This window comes from Polistes dominula, unplaced genomic scaffold, assembly GCF_049000335.1.
Source record: "Polistes dominula isolate Pdom_NZ unplaced genomic scaffold, Pdom_raw_medaka contig_37, whole genome shotgun sequence".
NCBI classification, from domain to species: domain Eukaryota; kingdom Metazoa; phylum Arthropoda; class Insecta; order Hymenoptera; family Vespidae; genus Polistes; species Polistes dominula.
In genome coordinates, this window is record NW_028301169.1 from 474,886 (window position 1) to 493,858 (window position 18,973).

At 36.3% G+C, this 18,973-nt stretch overlaps 1 protein-coding gene across 10 annotated transcripts in view; it reads left to right on the plus strand.

The window, feature by feature from the left end:
• Positions 1 to 18,973, plus strand: part of LOC107069921 (protein pangolin, isoforms A/H/I/S) — a 199,238-nt gene that overhangs the window by 162,944 nt on the left and 17,321 nt on the right. For 5 of the 10 annotated variants that reach the window (XM_089179055.1, XM_089179049.1, XM_089179051.1 and 2 more), the window contains 7 exons: positions 5,663 to 5,753; positions 6,979 to 7,074; positions 7,165 to 7,302; positions 10,905 to 10,987; positions 11,065 to 11,195; positions 12,402 to 12,567; positions 18,316 to 18,385. In XM_089179055.1, coding sequence (XP_089035181.1) covers positions 5,663 to 5,753; positions 6,979 to 7,074; positions 7,165 to 7,302; positions 10,905 to 10,987; positions 11,065 to 11,195; positions 12,402 to 12,567; positions 18,316 to 18,385 — 775 coding nt within the window. Of the gene's footprint in view, positions 1 to 5,662; positions 5,754 to 6,978; positions 7,075 to 7,164; positions 7,303 to 10,904; positions 10,988 to 11,064; positions 11,196 to 12,401; positions 12,568 to 14,421; positions 14,588 to 18,315; positions 18,386 to 18,973 lie in introns of those variants that run through there. The other 5 variants (XM_089179050.1, XM_089179052.1, XM_089179048.1 and 2 more) reach the window with 2 other exon arrangements.

Sequence of the window (18,973 nt, forward strand, 5' to 3'; positions counted from 1 at the left end):
AAGTTTCGTTTCGCCGGGGCTGCTCCGCCATTGATCCGCTTAATTTCTCTCTTCTCTCGCTCCTCTTCCCCTTTTCTTTGCCATTCTCTCTCCGTCCGTCCGTCCGTCCATCCGTCCTTCCGTCCATCCGTCCTTCTCCATCTTTTTCCTCCCACTTTCCTCCCTCTTTCCTTCCTCTTTCACCTTTCGTCGGTCGTCGCTCACTCGCTCTGCCGTCTGCTGCGCTCTCCATCACCCCCAGCCGATCCAATCCGCTTTCCACTTTGGGGGTGCTGCGCGCGCGCTCGCGCACTCTTCTCTTCATCCACGCTGAGTTTCAGATTTTCTACCTATCTCTATCTCTTTTTATATACGTATATATATATGAAAATATATATCACCCTCTCTCAATATCATCGTCAATGAAAACCTCGATTCACTTCCTACTCTTTCCAATTCTCCATCTTTGTCTCTCATTTACGTTCTTATATCCTACTTTCTTTTTTCCTTATTTTACTTTTAAACACAAATTAGCAATTGATTTTAATTCGTAACACAATGTATTAATCCTTTGAACGAACTTAGAGTTTTTTTTCTTTCTTATTTATACAGTAAGAATAAAAGTGTGTGATCTTGATAACAATCACATTACGATTAAAGCGTCAATAAGCGTAATCAATGAATTCCACTCTTAAAAAATTAATATAATGAATTGTCTAATTGTTTATTAATGGAAAGTAAACTGATTCATTGACCACGAACCAGATCAATTACGTATTGGAATCCAAGGGAAAGCTCCTTACTCGGTATGGAATTCTCAACGGTGGTATCAAACCATAAACGCCGACAATTACGTGAACTCGTTATGTGTACAACTTTGCCTCGTGCAAAACGAGACTCTCTCTGTGTGTGTGTGTGTGTGTGTGTCCTCTTTCGCAATCGTGAAACTCGCTTGGCCATGTTAAGCGTCAAAAATGTACACTTTATACCTACTCGTTATTCCCTTCTCTCTCTCTCTCTCTCTCTCTTTTACTAAACGCAGTGATAGTTGAATTCAAAAATCAAAGAAAATAAAACGCTAAGAATCGTGTGAAAGGTTTCTTTTACATTAAACGACAAGGAAATTGCAAAAATTGCATTATAACTCGTTGCATTATGGGAATATGCTTTGAACTTCCTCGTTTTTTATTCATTGCAATTTTTACATTTCGTTGATTAATCCTTTTAAACTCTTCCCTGTTACAATGGGGGTATCACATTATTATGAAACACACCCTGTATAATATTAATAAGAAGTTTCTTATTTAAATATTAATATAATGAAAATATATATATATATATATATATATATATATATACGTAAACATGTACACATGTATCGCTTGCACTTGTAAATTCGTTAGTTGCATCCCTCGTCCCAGGCACACAGAAGGAGAGAAAGAGAGAGAAATAGAGAACCTGCTGTTGTATAGCACTCTCTTTCGCCACTCGCTGCCATGCACTCGAGTTTCGATCCCCTTTCGAACGAAATACTAGGGTTATTTTACCCTTTTTTTTCGTAGAAAGATGTTTCGGAATGAAATCAGCACCTTTTTGTCTATCCTTTTTTCCCCCCTCCTTCCCCACTTCTTTCCTAATAAATATATCAATTGTCAAATTAAATGGTACATTTTATCGGTGAGAAATTTGAGAAATTAAAATTGAACGGGACTAGGAAATGACAGTGCAGGCAAAAAGAAAGAAAGAAAAGAAAGCAAAAACAAAAACAAAAAAAGAACAGAAAAGAAAAGAAAAGAAAAGAACCCGTGTAGAAACCATCGAAGTCGTCGAAGAATCGAAAGAACGAAGAACAAGAGAGTGAGAGAGAAAGAGAGAATGTGTGTATGTATATCGTGGTACACGGAATACCGGGAACTCGAGTTGTTCGAGAATAAAAGAGTAATTTTCCGGGTGGTGAGACGCCGATAATGGGGTTGCAGACTGCCGAGTCGACTGAAAAGTGATTAAGCACACATGACGGAGCCCGCGGACTTGCCAGGATATTACGAGCCACCCCTTTCGAACCATCCTCTTCCCCTTCTCGTATACACACACTCTCTCTCTCTCTCTCTTACTCTTTCTCTTACTCCTACCATCATCTTCTCATCCGCAATTCGTCCTACTACCTATTCTCATCTTCTTCGAGTACGTCGTATTAAACGAATAGCCCTACCTCATCCCTCCTAGCCCCTCTCCTCACCTAACCACACTTCATTTTACTTTCTCCTCTTTCTTCTCCTCCCTACCACCACTTCCTTCCGGGCAACCTTTCTTACCCCCCTACCCCCTTACCCCCTTACCCCCTTATATTCAACCTGATCGTTACGATCAAGCCTACGACGGTTAACTCGACTAACCGATCGTAACATCGATGAGATTCTTTATCTACGATTCTTATTAGTCCAACTCCACCTTCACCTCCTCCACCTCCACCTCCTCGTTCCACGTTTTTTCTTCTTCGCGTTTCGATTCGATCATTGGATGCTGCCTCGATGCGTTTCTTCTACCTGAATAATAGAAATTACTCGTGCGACGCAATTCCGATAGAAAGGGAAAAGAGAAAAGCAGTAGAAAAAGGGGGAGGGGGATTTAGGGGGATGAAGAAAAAGGTTTAACGATCGGTAGAAAATAAATCGGTAAACGAGCGTAACAGGAAGGAATAAGGTTCATTCGTGTATTTTCTCTCTTTTATATGTTGAAAATGGCGAATCTTGTCTCGTACATGGGAGGAAAGATAATAAAAAGATAAGACTAACACGTCGTCGTATCTATATGTGAACACAGAAAAATAGAAAATTAGTTCTATCGTGGACAACCACGCGTTGACAAACTTTATCAACCCTACGTGCTTCGCAAAAGGGATGGATAACCATCAACTTACTTAGAGATACTCAGCACGTGCCCTTTATTATCCTCTGTAGATCACAAAAATAAAACGATTTTTTGTAACTCGTTTCACGCTATTGTCCAATTTTCCGATAAACAATAAGAAAATACATTAAACATTTTCAAATCTTTGTAATTTCATCTCTCTTTCTCTCTCGACGAATAAAATGGACTAATTGCAATTTGAACAAAGTTGTATTCAAAGATCGAGAGTGGCTCTATCGTGGAAAAACCACACGTTGACCGCTTTTACCATCGAGGGGGTTAGAAACGACGAAAGATGTGTGTATGTGTGTGTGGGGGGGGGTGAGGGTAAGAGAAAGTTGCTTGGGGGCTTTGGGGTAGAACGTACGTACGATCACGAAACGTAAAAAAGACGAAGAAGGAGGAGAGGACTGAAAATTGTCCATCCAATTCCAACGTTGGTGATATCGGTTGGATTGTTGGATGAGGGCTTGGAAAAGTGGGTAGAGACTACTATACTAGTATTGGCCTCGTCAAGCGGTTTCAAGCTCGCCGATACTTCGTCGACCCTTATGAAGCCAATCACGCTTTACCTCCCACAAAGGAGTTCCACTCGTGTCGACCTTCCGCGACTGCCTTCGTGTCACGTATTATTAATTCTCTTAGATAACTTTGCCAAAGAGAGAGAGAGAGAGAGAGAGAGAGAGAGAGAGAGAGAGAGAGAGACCTATACGTTCGAAAACTGAAGAACTACTTTTTTTTTTTTTTTTTTTTTTTAATACACTCTCTCACAAACGTGGTTTTTTTATACAAAAGAAATAATCACCCTCGTTTGAATCGTTCAATATTTTTTCTTTTCTTTTTTTTCAATAATTTCTAAGGGTTTATAATATGCATCAAAATTGCATATCGATATTTTATTTATCCAAAAATACTGTCATTTAGTTATTTTAATAATGTTTTATTTTAATTCAAAGTCGTACGAAAATTCTCGTTATCGCGAAAACAACCCTTTGTGTAGGATCGAAGTAGGAAGGTAACAATTGCATTGGTATAAGTGTATGGTATGCTTTTAAATATATCCCATGTGTGTGTGTGTGTGTGTGTGTGTGTCGACGTTAGATATACGCGTTGAAGGGCTCGGTTGGTATTGCATGCAGATTTACCTTTCATGGATAAAGATCTGCGTGCAAGGTGGTGCGTGCTCGTCGAAAGTCCTACGGTTTTACTACTTACGGCGATTTAATTCGTTATCGTCGTGTTCTCTCACCAAAGAGGGAGAGGAGGAAGACCGAACGTTAGAGAGTGAACTATCCTATAAAACGTGGTGTACGCCGCCTGTGTCAGATTAGATCGTGATCCTCGAGCTTTTAATTAAGAGTCCAAACTTTTTAAACACACTATGATTCCAACTTATTCGTTTTCTATATTCAAACTAAATTGTTCGCTTTAATTAGAAACTTTCAACTTTGTTTAAATCACGTAATTAAAAATTGTCCATTTTTAATAATAATAATAATAATAATAATAATACACTTAACTTTTTTATATTACAACTAGGGGTGCCCCGCCACGCGTTGCTGTAAGATAATCATGACTCTTTGTTAATAAACAAATAATATTGCGATTATAAATTGTGATACTACACACTGTGTGCAAAATTTGATTAAAATCGGTTCAGTAGTTTAGGAGTCCATTGCTAACAAACAACGTGACACGTCATTTATAGATATTAAGAAGAAGATTTTCTATCCCTTTTTTTATATTCCTAAATCTCTTGCTAAATATTATCCTATAAAATTATTATTATCGTTGAGATAAACTAACTAATCAAAGATTTAACTACAAAACCCAATTAGACAAAATAGCACACTTATAAAAGATAGTATAAAAATGATCGTGAAAATATTTGCACGAGTAAACAAAAGGGGTGGTTGCCAAGTGATAAAATTTAAAAATAGTCAGACCACATTTTAAAAAAAAAAGATAAACGTAACTTACTGTAAAGTCTAAGAACGATTAGAAAATAATCTTTGATTGTTTTCAATTATGTTGACGAACAAGATATGTTGGTTCTCCTTTCTCTCTCTCTCTCTCTCTCTCTGTCTCTCTCTATTGGGTGTCGAGTAGAGTTGTTGGGTCTTTTAGAGAGGGTGCGGTCTCTACGGTTCGTACCGTTGGCTGCCGCTAACGTTTAGCCGGAGCTGCCTGCTGATCGATGCCCGCTTGTGTCGGTAGCAGCTACGTTTCGTGTTTGTACTGTAAACCGACGCGATATTAAATACATAGACTCCTTTCGTGCAATCGAACCGCTCTTCTTTGATCTCTCTGTAATAATGTTTATTCTGTATCTGTTAATTCGCCCGCACACCATCGTGTCTCTTCTCTCTCTCTCTCTCTCTCTCCTTCTCTCTGCATTTCTCTACTATTGCATATGTGTGTTGTGTGCATAGGAGATAGAAAGAGAAAGGAGAAAATGTATCTCGAGATACATGAAGGACAATAAACTGATCGAATAATAAAAAAACAAAAAGTATACTTCTCAGGTAACTGCAATTCTCGAATCACCCTGAATAATTAACTACCTTTTTAATTATCTACCTGCGTAGATATACACCTACGTGTGCGTATGTGTGAGAGGGTCAGGTGGACGAGGAAAATTGGTGGTGACATTGTCATGTTGAAATGTTTACCCAACGTGAATAGATTAATGAAAATTAATATGCATATTAGTAAGATTTATGTGATACATGTTTCAAATGTTCGAATATTAAATTGTTGTTTATGTTTGCAGGTCTGACTAGGGCGCCGATGTATTCCTTTTCTACGGGCCAATATCCATACCCCATGCTTAGTCCGGAAATGACGCAAGTCGCTGCTTCTTGGTACGTAAAAAAGCACGGGAGAAAAAAAAAAAAGAAAAAAAAGAAGCAAATCTTGTTGTATACATCATCGGGGATAAATTTGGTTAAGTTAATTTTAGAAATCACTAGGCGACCTATATAAACGAGAGTTCATTTTACTCGATATTATTATTATTATTATCATTATTATTATCCGTCAAACGAATTTGTACATTATGATGATTTATTGCTATTTAAAATATAATTCATGATGAATTAATTTAGAATTAGTTCCAATAGAAATAACTAATAACTAAACCGATAATAATGAACTCATTCAACTGAAATGAATTTGCTTTTCATTCGAAATTCCGAATTCCGAAGAACGAAGTAATAGTACCCCCCAAAAAAAAATATAAAAAAAGAGAGAGAGAGAGATAAGTGGAGAATAGTTAAACGAGAGTGCTGCTGATTTTTCGAAAGCTTCGGACGTAAACATAGAACGGTCCGCCGGTAAATAGCACAAGCCAGACCTATTGAAAACAGGTTCGATGTTCTAAACGAGCCAGGAACAAATAGGAAAGAATCAAAAACACGTATAAAGAGAGAAAAAGAGAAGTAGCTCGAATTCGGGGTCTAAAAGTCCCCCTACCTTGGTGGTGGTCGAGCTTTTTCTCGAAAATCTCGACAACGTCATTGGTTGCAAAGTGTGTAGTGTGTACCGGCCGTGTTTCGGTCAGTCTGGTCGTTCATCCTCTCGGTTCCGGTCTATTAGATCGGATACAGAACGACGCGGTGGTAGTTTAGGATCGTCGATGGGCCGAGGGCCACCCTCCTCTCTTTCACGAAAGGCGGTTGCCCGTTCAGAAGCAGCAGCAGCAGCAACAACAGCAACAGCAGCAACATCCTCGTTCAGAACTTTCGCTCCCTCCTTGTTATTTGCTTTCTGCCCGACCCACCGCAAATTGAGATTTTCCACGGGTGATTAGATCTCTTCTCCTCAATTAGGAGATCCCTGTATACTACTCTCTCTTTCTCTCTCTTGTTGTATTTTTTTTTCTTCCTCTTCTTCTTCGTTTCCCTTTAATCGTTATGCCAACAACAACAAAATTCTCGTTAAAGAGATAATAATACGAAAGAAAGGAACTCTCATTTCTCGTTGGTCACCAGTGATTTCTTCTTCATCTAATTCATTTTAAGGATCCTCTCGGATGATCGAATTACACTTTAAGGGATAATATCAATTTATAGAATCGATTGATTTCAGGCATACACCAAGCATGTACCCCATTTCACCAGCGAGTGCTGGATTTCGAAGTCCGTATCCAACGAGTTTACCCATTTCGAGTACGAGTTTATCAACGTTAGTATATCAATGTTAATAATACATTTTTCATTTGTTGTTCATCTATCAAACAATACAAAAAATATATTATCGATGATTTTTTTGTAGCGATCTGTACCGATTTTCGCCGACGGGTCTGATGCCACCTCATCATGGATTGGGTCCTCACGCTCACGCGTTGGCGTCCCACGCATTGGTGTCTTCCGCGCCGAAAACAGATCATTCTACCCTGGATCACAATCACAGGTTCGTATAAATATCCTCGGTCGGTTAGATTTGTTTGAAAAAAACTCCAAAACAAAAAAAAGTCTCGATGATGATGATAATACCTTCGAATTCCTACGTGTATCCAAAAATTTGCGAGATCAGCACCGATAGTTTCGACGGATGGTCAAAAGAAAAAGCTGACCAAAGGAGAATCTCTAAAATTTACGTCGATCAATGAGAAGAACAACCCAACCCTTTTGATAAAAGTTATCACCCTGACAAAGAAGAAGTCTAAACGTCGACTAATTGCTCCACCGATATTTACGAATAAACGTGAATGGGCAAGAAAAATATAGGGGAAAGTTATTCGTGTTTAACATCGACGGTCGAAGAAGAAGGAAATGCTTTATTTACTCGGATACTGACTTTACCCATGGTAAACTTGATGGATACAACAGCAGCAGCAGTAACAGCAACGATCGGAAAAGAAGGACTATGCTAGAGAAGAGAGACTAAGGGTCGATCGGGTGGTGGTGCCTCGTAACGCGTATAACCGAACGAGTAACAACATTCTGGTCGGCTGATAAGGAAGTACCGATCGATTCGAAAAGGGGATGAAATGGAAAGAGAAAGAGTGTGTTGTTGAAGAATGAGAGAGAGAGAGAGGGTAGAATTTGTTGGGGAAGGATAGGAAAATAGTTTGAACGACGTCCATAGGTGGAAGCACGTGCCGAGATAGAGAGGACCACCAGTCCAAAACCCCCTTCGATTCTCTCTCTCTCTCTCTCTCTCTCATCCCTTCATCGTCGTCAACACGAGGACTCGCGTATATTACATTTATCGAATGGCTCTTTCTCTCTGTCTCTGTTGCGCTTTCTCTCTTTTCCCCGCACCCCAGAGCGTCTGCGCTGGTAACTCTGTCGACTGCCGACGCTGCCACCACCGACGCCGCCGTCGCCGCGTGATGTATTGATCATTACACTCTTAAACAGATTTCTAATTTGCATTAGTAGTACCCGGGCGATCGCGGCCTAGGCTGACGCTGTGTACACACAAGGCCGCCGCATGCTTATCCTCCACGCGTCTTCCTTCTTCTTCTTCTTCTTCTCCTTCTTCTTCTTCTTCCGCTACCTCTTCTTCTTCCTCTTCCTCTTCTTCTTCTTCCGTCTTTGACATGGAAGAGAGAGAAAGAGAGATTAACAAAAAAGGGGAGAAAAAGACAAATGGAAAGAAACAACGTTTGTGAAACAACAACTCTTCTCGCACGTTTAAGGAAGGAAAATCGTTTCGTCCAAAGTACCACTAGCGTACTTTGCTTATTTGATCTCTTTCTATCAAAAAGAGAAAGAGAGAAGAAAGGAAGGAAGGAAGGAAGAAGAGGACAAGGATCGTATGAATATATATGTATATATATATATATCTCTGAGATACTTGGGAGAGAACCCTCGTCGTCTCTGAACAAAGGCTGACGTTGTTGTTGGGATTCGCTCGTTCATCGGCGTAGTTTACGAAGCGAGAGAGAAAGAGACGATCGGACCCCTTCGGACACTATCGGCAGGAACGCGACAGCAGCACCTTGACCCTCGACCTCGATCCGTTCATAAACCTCGTCGCGGCGCAAGTGGGACGACCCAGCCACGCGAGATCGCAAAGATCGACGGTAGCGCCTCATGGTGGCCCGCCAAAAGGGCCAAGAGAAAAAGGCTTCGCTATTCTCAATAGAAACGACAAAAAAAAAAATCCCAAAAAATAACAAACAAAGAGAGAGAGAGAGGACGATATGGTTTTAGATGGGGGTAGTAGAGGGAAACACACTCTTCTGGTAGATGGTAGAAAGACAATACGCTATGTGTGTGTGCATGTGTGTACCTATATGCGATCTTTATCATCGCGTTGTAACTGAACAAACCAGTAGAGTATGAAAGAACAAGAGAGATAGATAGAGAGATAGATAAAGAAGAAGAGGGAGAGACGGAGAGAGAATCGGCGATGATGGCTCGTGCTGCGAAGCACCCTTCTCCACCTCGTGCAGCTCCTCTCTTGCTCTTCTCCACCACCTCCTTCTCCCACTGTCGCGGATAATCAATCGTCGTAACACCGGTCGGCGATTCCACCACGACGGCAGCAGGAACGACGCGTTTCGAGGAAGAAGTGAAAGAGAGAGAGACGACCAGACAAATATATAGGGTGATCGAAAGGGAGAGAGAGGGAGGGAGAGGGTGAGGGAGAGAGAGGAGGGAGAAAGCGAGGAAGAGAGAGAGATATGAAAGATAGAATGGGAAAATCGAGAGAGAGAGAAAGAGAAGGGAGAGGAGGGGAGGAATACGAGAGAGAGATATAGAAAACAGACGGTCGTCGGATGCCGCCCCCGGAGACATTTTATCGTACGAATCGTAGGACGACGAATCGTCGAACGGCAACGCGAGATACGCGTGCCATCATCAACGTCGGGAATAATACTGAATCTGTGCGCGCAATGGAGTCCTCAGTTGAGAATCGGAACGCCGAGAAAATCGGAGGAACCGTAGTAGATCGTAGTACAAGTAGATCGGTGTCGCGTTCACGATCGTGATTTCTTTTTTTTTTTTTTTGTCAAAATAAAGTAATAACAGTGAGTTTCAGTTTTCAAGCGTTGCAGGAAAAATACGAAAGAGAAGTGGATTGAAGAATAATGGAACTGTGGTGGTATATACACGGCGGGGATACCCGCCAAGGGTGGAAACTCGTGATCGTTATTCAGAGTGTAGCGTAAATACTAAGAGAAACGGTAGCAGTCTTCGGTAGTGAATTTTGTGAGAAAGTGGTGGAAGTGGTGGTGGTGGTAGTGGAGAAGGAGGCGGAGGAGGAGGAGGAGGAGCGATGTTGAGGGGAAACGGGGGGGAGAGTACGAGGATAAATCCGTAAGAGGACACATGGCGATGGAGCCCGAGTGTCTGGAGCCTTTGAACTTGGTGATTAAGAAAGACGATACTGGTAGAGGAGGAACCGTGATCGAGGAAGAAGAAGAACGGATCGGCGACAGTGGCAAGTCGATGAACGTGATCGACGAGGAAGAGGAGGAGGAGGAGAGCACGGACTCGACCAGGATGATCGAGAACAACGTGACGACGATATTGCAGGACGCCTGCAAGGCCGGGGGGGAATCTGGTTTACCCATCGCCGATCAGAAGATTCTCACGGCCCTCTACATGAGCAGCCTGATGAACATGTCGAACGCCAGCACCCTGCCGCGGAATGTAACTTCGTCGCCCCCGTACGCGGCGCAACACAACTTGGTTCAGTTGTTGGCCATGCTCGAGGCGCGACACCGCGTGTGGCAACAGATGAACAACTGGCCAACACCACAAAACTTTTTGAGAAATCCCTTAGGCCTACCTCCGCAACCTTATTTCGCGGACTCGCCGAGCGCTAATCAGCTAACCGAACAATTGTGCACCTCGCAAAATCCCACGCCGTCCTTTCCTTTATCCTCCGCGAAGGCTGAACCTTCCAACCACGAGACTAAACAACCTTATTTCAAACGGTAACCATCTAATACCAATTCAACAACTAATAAATCATTTTCTAACTTGTTCAACTATTTCAACGTCCTAATCCTATGTTTTTAAAGTATTCTTCTTATCGTTTTTTTTTTATTTCAGGTCTACGATAGAACAGAAAAATTCAGCCTCGTTACCTGCGGACAACGCGAAAAACCAAGATACAGGACAACAAAACAATCAAGGTAATAAGCTAACTTTTTCTTTCTATTTGTTGCTTTCTTAATCATTCCTAATTGATTATTTATGTGTTGTTCGACAGATAAAAAGAAACCCCATATAAAAAAGCCTCTGAACGCATTTATGCTCTACATGAAAGAGATGAGGGCAAAGGTAGTGGCGGAGTGTACCTTAAAAGAAAGCGCTGCCATCAACCAAATATTAGGAAGACGAGTGAGTAATAATGACGTTCTCTTCGTAATTCTTATCATTTTTTGAAGACATTGTCTTCCTCTACGTTCGAACCAAAGATTACTACAAAGGTTTATTCGAGTCAAACCTTAAATTAAGGATTCGTTTTCCATTGAAATGTTGTCATTTAAATTAAAATCAAAATTAGACAGAGAAATGAAATCTCTGGTTCGAGAACGCAAGAGGAGAGAGTAGTTAATATTCGTCCAAGTCAATATCTTTTCCGGAATGTGTTTTATACAATCTTTGTTCAAGATCTTGTTTCAGTAAAACGAATTTGCAAATCCATAAGGGCTCTTTTAACAAACAAAAATAAATTAACTAACCACACAGAGAATGAAAGAAAAGGAAGAGATGTTGACTTGACGAGGAAGAAGTTTGAATGTTTTTCAGATGTCAAAAGAAAAGAAAAGAAAAGAAAAAAAAAAGAAAAAAAAAGAAAAAGAAAATATATCAATTACAAGAAGATTAAAATAATAACGAGAACAAGAGAGGAAAAAAATAAAATAAATAAATTAAATAAAAGTTTCTTAACGCATCTCGATATTAACAAAAAATTAATATACTTGCATGCGTCGTCTTCTTTTTAAAATATTATTACACCTTTTGGAATAAATATATAATATATATGTACAAAAAAAAAACTATATATATTATTCGCGTGTGTTGTTGTTCGAAAGATAATAATATATAAAAAAAAAAAAAAGAACTACATAACTAACCGTTTACCTGCTAGTATCTCAGTACGAATATAGCATTGTAGGTGGGATCTAAGGAAATCTCATATGTATATACATATACATATATGTATATACATGTACATACATACGGCGTAGATCTTTTCGTTCGTTCGTTCGTTCGTTCGTTCGTTCGTTTATGGGGGTGGGTTGGGTAGGTAATTTAAAAAAAAAGTTAAATGATGATAAACCGAAAGGGCGTTTAGCTAAAACTCTGCCGATTGGGGTTGTTGTGTATATGCGTATCGGCAGATCAGATGACGATGACAATGACGATGACGATGAAAATAAAAACAAAAAAGTATAAAATAAGTTCGATTGGGATGATGATAAAAAAAAAAAAATAAATAAAAAAAATTAAAAAAAAAAAAAGAACACGGTGATGCACGGTTAAAGTACTGTGAGAGTTGTGGAATTTGTGAATCTGAATTTTGGGGGTATGATCACGCAGTGGCACTCGCTAAGCCGGGAGGAGCAGGCGCGGTATTATGAGGCGGCCAGGCAGGAGCGCCATCTGCACCAGCAACGATACCCCGGCTGGAGTGCCAGGGATAACTACGGATATGGCAGCAAGAAGAAGAAGAGGAAGAAAGAGCGCTCCGCAGATCCCACCGGAGGTACCACTTTCCAGTGCTAGAACAGCAGGCCCTTATAATAATAATTTATTATATATATTTATATATAATACTTAATAGTAATATATATATATAAAAACCTCTAACTTAATTAATATGGTTCATTGAAACGATCAAAGATCTCTGAGCGTATCTCTTTTTTTCTTTTTTTTTTTCTCATTTTTTTTTTTTTTTTTTTTTTTTTTAATTACTTGTAAACATTTATTTTTACTTTTGTTTTTTTTTAGTACTGCATATACATGTATATGTATATGTATAAATATAACTACGTTACCATGGTTGATACTGTTAATTATTATTGTTGTTTCATTTACGACGACTACTGTAACTATTTTGATCTTTTTTTTCTTTCTTTTTTTTTTCTTGCTTTTAAATTATTACTTTTCTTTTTTTTTACTATTATTTTTTTTTGGTACTACTTATTTTTAATTATTATTATTATTATTATTATTATTATTATTATCTTCATTATTATTAGTATTATTATTATTATTATTATTATTATTATTTATGAAACTTCGTTTTGGTTATTATTTTTGTTGAATTTTTTTTTTTTTTTTAATATTCTCGACATTTACTCTGTCGTGCGGACTATTTATTGACCGTCGTCTTTCGGATATATTATATTATATATATATATATATATACGTACACATATATATATATGTATATATGTATATATTTGTTTGGACGCATATACGTATACATATATATATATTATGTGTATATATATATATATATATGTATGTATGTATATGTATATATACACATTTTTTAATCGTTTTCCGACTGAATTGGATTGGATTGTCTGTGGGGATTGTGGAATGTGGCGCAGCAGAGAAAAAAAATGGACTCTCGCGGCATGCAATGCAATCTTTTTTAATTATCTGGCCAACTCCCTAAAGCGGTATTCGTTCTCGGAATAAAAACCTGCTAACGTTTTGATGATATGACGATTAACGAAAATGCGAGAAGCGACAAAACCGGAATGCCTTAGGCATACGGGATTATTGTGTCTGGTAGAGAGAAAGAGAGAGAAGATTTATTTGTTAGATTGTAATTCGATTAATCGTTCGTTCAATCGATCAATTAATCGAATTAATTTTTCGGTGTCATGTAAATAAAATAAAAAAAAAAAAAAAAAAAAACAAGACAATGAAAGAGAATGAAGGTGAGAACGTTAATTACTCTATCAGACACCCTCCCCGCGTGCTCCAGGTATATGAAATAAATTTGTATTATTTAATAACAAGAAATAGCGGTGCAACCGAGGGGGAGGGAACAACCTAGGCTGTTCTTCTAGCACTTTAAACGGAAAGTAGGGACCCCAATGTTACTGAAATGCTAATAAGGAATAATAATGTTTAGATTAAACGAGAAAACCACATATATACATATATATAAACAACAACAAACAAAAATATATATATATATATATATATATATATATGTATGTACTTTTTGCTTATGAACCAAAAAAAAATAATACACATAATAATTATAACATATTATATGAATAATAAATTAAACAAAACAAAAAATTAAAAGTCTATGTACTTCTGGTTAAAAAAAATTACATATATATATTTATATTTGTTTATACTTATATACTATATATATATATATATATATATATATATATATATATATTTATGGTATATATGTATGTATATATATATATATATATAAAAAAAATATAAAAAAGAAAGAAAAAGTTTGTTTAATTAGGGTGGCAGCATGCACGGTAGCATTAGTGAATTCTTTTTTCTTGATTACATATTCTCTATAGCCATCGGTTCTGCAGAATTACAAAAGTGTTTGGTTCTCTCTCGGTAGTGGCACGCGCTAGGGCGAGAGGAACAGGCCAAGTATTATGAGTTGGCGCGACGGGAGAGACAGTTGCACATGCAGCTGTACCCTGACTGGTCTTCCCGCGCAAATACCAACCGAACTAAGAAGAGGAAGCGCAAACAAGACACAAACAGTGATCCTGGAGGTACCACATGCCTCACTCCACACATTCTTACAATTTCCTCAAAATACCACCACCACCACCATCACCACCACCACCACCACCCTATCACCGACCCTATAACCCCCAACAACAACAATAAACCCTTCTTTTTGCCTTCAGCCTTTTTCATTATTACAAAATAATAATATTATATTGTTATATACATTCTTATAATTGCTACACTACATTATGTTGCATGTCTTCCCCCCGTCTCGGGGTTATGGGTCGATATATATATATTATTATATTATTATTCTTATATTTATTATTATTATTATTATTCTTATTATTATTATTATTATGATTATTATTATTATTATTATATATACATATATGTATATATATATATATATATGACTATAACTATTATTACTCTTGTATTATTCTAATATTAATATTATTATTATTATTAATATTATACATATATACATTCATATGTATATATAGATATATTTTTTATTATATATGTATTTATATATACATATTTAAATGAGTAGCATATATACACTCACATTCTTTTGACATACATAAATATATAAATTATATAAATTATATTACATATATATATATATATATACGTATGATGTTCTACTCACGTGCGCGGGCGTGCACGTACGCATGCGCCACACACGTGGCCACATATATACATACATATATCTATCAAAATGAAAAAAGATAAATAATACATTAAGTACAATGCATTAGTCGTCGAAACACATAATATATTGATATATGTTTATATATATATATATATTTATGTATGTATGTATAGATACATATACGCATATGTACACCACACACGCATTAATTATTGATTACGTATACAACTTTGGGGACGCTGGCCATCTTGCATTTTTACAGGGACCTACTCCGCAATCAGACAATCCTCAGCGTTTAATTTCCTCTCGGTCTCTCTCTCTCTCTCTCTCTCTCTCTCTCTCTTTCTCTCTTTCACTCTCTCTCTCTCTTTCACTCTCTCTTTTTCTATCTTATTGTTTTTCTTTCTAATTCACACTTTTCTATGTGTCTCTATCTAATAACTCTTCCAAATATTTCTTCTTTTTGTTGTTTTTCTCTTTTCAAACGTTTCTCTATCTCTTTTTCATTTCTCTCTAATATTGTTTCTCTCTCTCTCTCTCTCTCTCTGTCTTTCTCTCTTTCTCTTTCTATCTCTATCTCTATCTCTTTTTCTCTCACTCGCTCACTATAACTTTTTCTCTATCTTTCTTTTTAATAACTTACGACTTGCAAACATTACACGTTTTTTATTTCCCCCCTTTGATCGTTTCAACGTTGCTTAAAATTCTTTGATTATTATTATTATTATTATTATTATTATTATTATTATTATTATTATTATTAGTATTAGTATTATTATTATTATAATTATTATTATGATTATGATTATGATTAGTTTTCTATCTAGTCAAACTCTTATTTGTTTTAATTTATTTTTTTTTCTTTTTGTTTTTTTTTTCGATTATCACCTTTAATCAAAATCTCACTCAAGTATCTCTCGACCCTACATAAAAAAAAAAATAAAAAAGAAATCTACGAAGGTTTTTTTCGTTCCATGACGCCCCTGCGCGCGAGCTTGCATATATATATATATTATATTTAATATATTCGTGAGAGGATTTTTATATATTAGGTCGAGTCATAAGTAACTTCCGATGCAGCTATGTAAAATCTATTTTTCGTATTTACCTATTATAAGTCACCGTAACAAATAGATTTTTGATATCACTGTATAGATGAGAATTCAATTAGTCTTCTGTCAAATTTTTGATTTAGTCCAATGTTACATTTAAACGTTTTTTCTTAATCACTGAAATGGATAGTAATAAGTGCACATTCAACCATGTAATGTTTTAAAAATTGAAACAAGGCAATAGCACTAAAGTGGCAACTGAAAAAATATACAGCATATACAGTATGCAGGACTTGATAACTGATAGGACAGTCAGAAATTGGTTTGTCAAATTCCGTTCTGGAGATACGATCTTAACCCTTTAAAGTGCACATGTGGTGTTTGACACCCCCAACAAATTTTTGATCTCTCGAAAACGGTAGTGAATTCGAAAAAACAATGGGTTATTTGTCTAGTGCCATCTAGTGTTCATTCAGATGGGTATAAAACCTATTCTATTTTAAAATAAGATGTATCAAACTACTTTGAACAAAAAATTGCGAGGTCTAAATATTAAATGGCGACTTCAGGAGACGCGTTCTTCAAACACGTTGGGGGTGTCAAACACCCACAGTTGCACTTTAACTAACTTTTACCAAGTGTGCACTTTAAGGGTTGAAAGATGAACCGAGTGCAAGGACGTATTTCCAACTTTGATGAACCTTTTAAAGGTAATATTGGAACAAAATCCAATAGATACGTTGAAAAATTGCAAATAGTGCAAACAAAAAACACCATGAAAAGTGTCCTGCACTTATTAGTGATAGAAAGACCATTATTTGTCTCATAAAAAATGGAAGTTATTTATGACTCGACCTAATAGTTGCATCAAATTTGCATTTGAAATGATCGTATTTATCGAATGTGTGATATTTATTCAATTATTAAAAAAAAAGAAAGAGAAGGAAAGAAAATTGGGATAAAAAAAAAAAAAAAAGAAATATGAAAAAATGACTGTCCAGGGACATTTTGTTGTAATCGTAGAAGATTATTTCTAATTTGATCGTGTATTTTTTGTATTTTTTTTTTCTTGCGTTGTTAACGTTTCTCTTAGTTGTGTTCTGCGCTCTGCATGTTGTTTTACTTTATTCGCTTGTATAAGAATTTTTACTATTTTTTTATTTTAAACATTTTTGGATCGATATTTGTCCCGGGTCCTTGCCTCAAAAACTGCTGCAGAGCTTGGCTTATCGAATTATTATTTAAACAAATTAATTTTTTCATTAATTAATAATTTATCATACTTATCTGTTTGTGATTTGATTTGAAAAATATTCAGAAAGATTCAACGTTCCCATAAAAATTCCTTGATGGTTTTGTAAAGCGCATGAATTCAATGAATTTTTGTGTTCTTTCTCTTTTTTTTTATTTAATTGTTTTGAATGATACTGATTTTTATTTTTTTTTTGGTTTTCTTAATATCCACACAACTGAAGTAAGTTGAACTTTTTGTGTAAGATTGAATATTGCAATTGAGAAAAAATTAATTGTAAAAAAAAAAAAAGAAAATTAAAAAGATGTAAAAAAAAGTGCAGCTCGCGCGCGTCTGGTAGGCATTCAGAACGATTAAAACCAAGATGTACGCGAATGAAAAAAAAAAAAGAAAAATTATTAAAAAATAATTAAAGATAGAGAAAAAAAAACACGTCTTATTAAAAATTCAATCTATTGGATTGTTTGGAAAGTAATTTCGTTTTTTCCTGACACAATAAGGGCACATTGCACAAGGCAATGCAACCCTGACGCAACTCTGACACAATTTTGACATTAGCTGATGCAAACTGGCAAATAACAACACGTGAGATCAATGAGAAAGTAAATTTGTTAAATTCAACTGTTAATGCTCACTTAAAAGGTTTAGGTTTAATCTCGAAGCAAATAAATTGTCTTCATTTTTACACAAATAAAACGAAATTATACTTTCCAAACAATCCAATATATATATATATATATTTTTTTTTTCTTTAATCAAGAAAAAAATGTCTCGTACTAATGTCTTTTTGTTTTCTTTCATGTTATTTTATAGGTAACAATATGAAAAAATGCCGTGCAAGGTATGGATTAGACCAACAGAGCCAATGGTGCAAACCATGCAGGTACGTTCAAACCTACCTTCATCTTTCATCCCTTTTTTTGTCTCGTTTATTCTTAGTTCTATTTTGTTTTTTTTTTTTATATATTCTTATTCTTCTTTCTTTCATTCGTTTCATTCGTTACATTCCGTTATTTCAACACAACGAGGGAGAGAAATAACAAAATTTAATTTATTCTTATTTTCTTGTTTTATATAAAATAAAATTAAAAAAAAAAAACATAGCAAGCTTAAATAAACATACGCGAGAAGTTTGAATTCGTTGTAAATAATTTTTGTTTGTTAATATTTTGAAAACTTTTATTCATGCAAAAGTGTACCCAAGACGAACATCAAATTCTACGGTATAATAATAATAATAATAATAATAATAATGATTATTGTTATTGTTTAACCTTTGCTTACCACCCTTCCTGGAGCAACAACACGCTTACCATACCCGAGTCCCTTGGACCCGGGTGAGAAAAATTGTTATGAAAAAAAAACTATTGCATAGATTTACTTCAACATTTTTTGAGACTTCTTTAATACTTACTTCAAAAGACTATGTAGGTTTTATAGCTTTAAATTAAATGTAAATATGTTTAAAAAA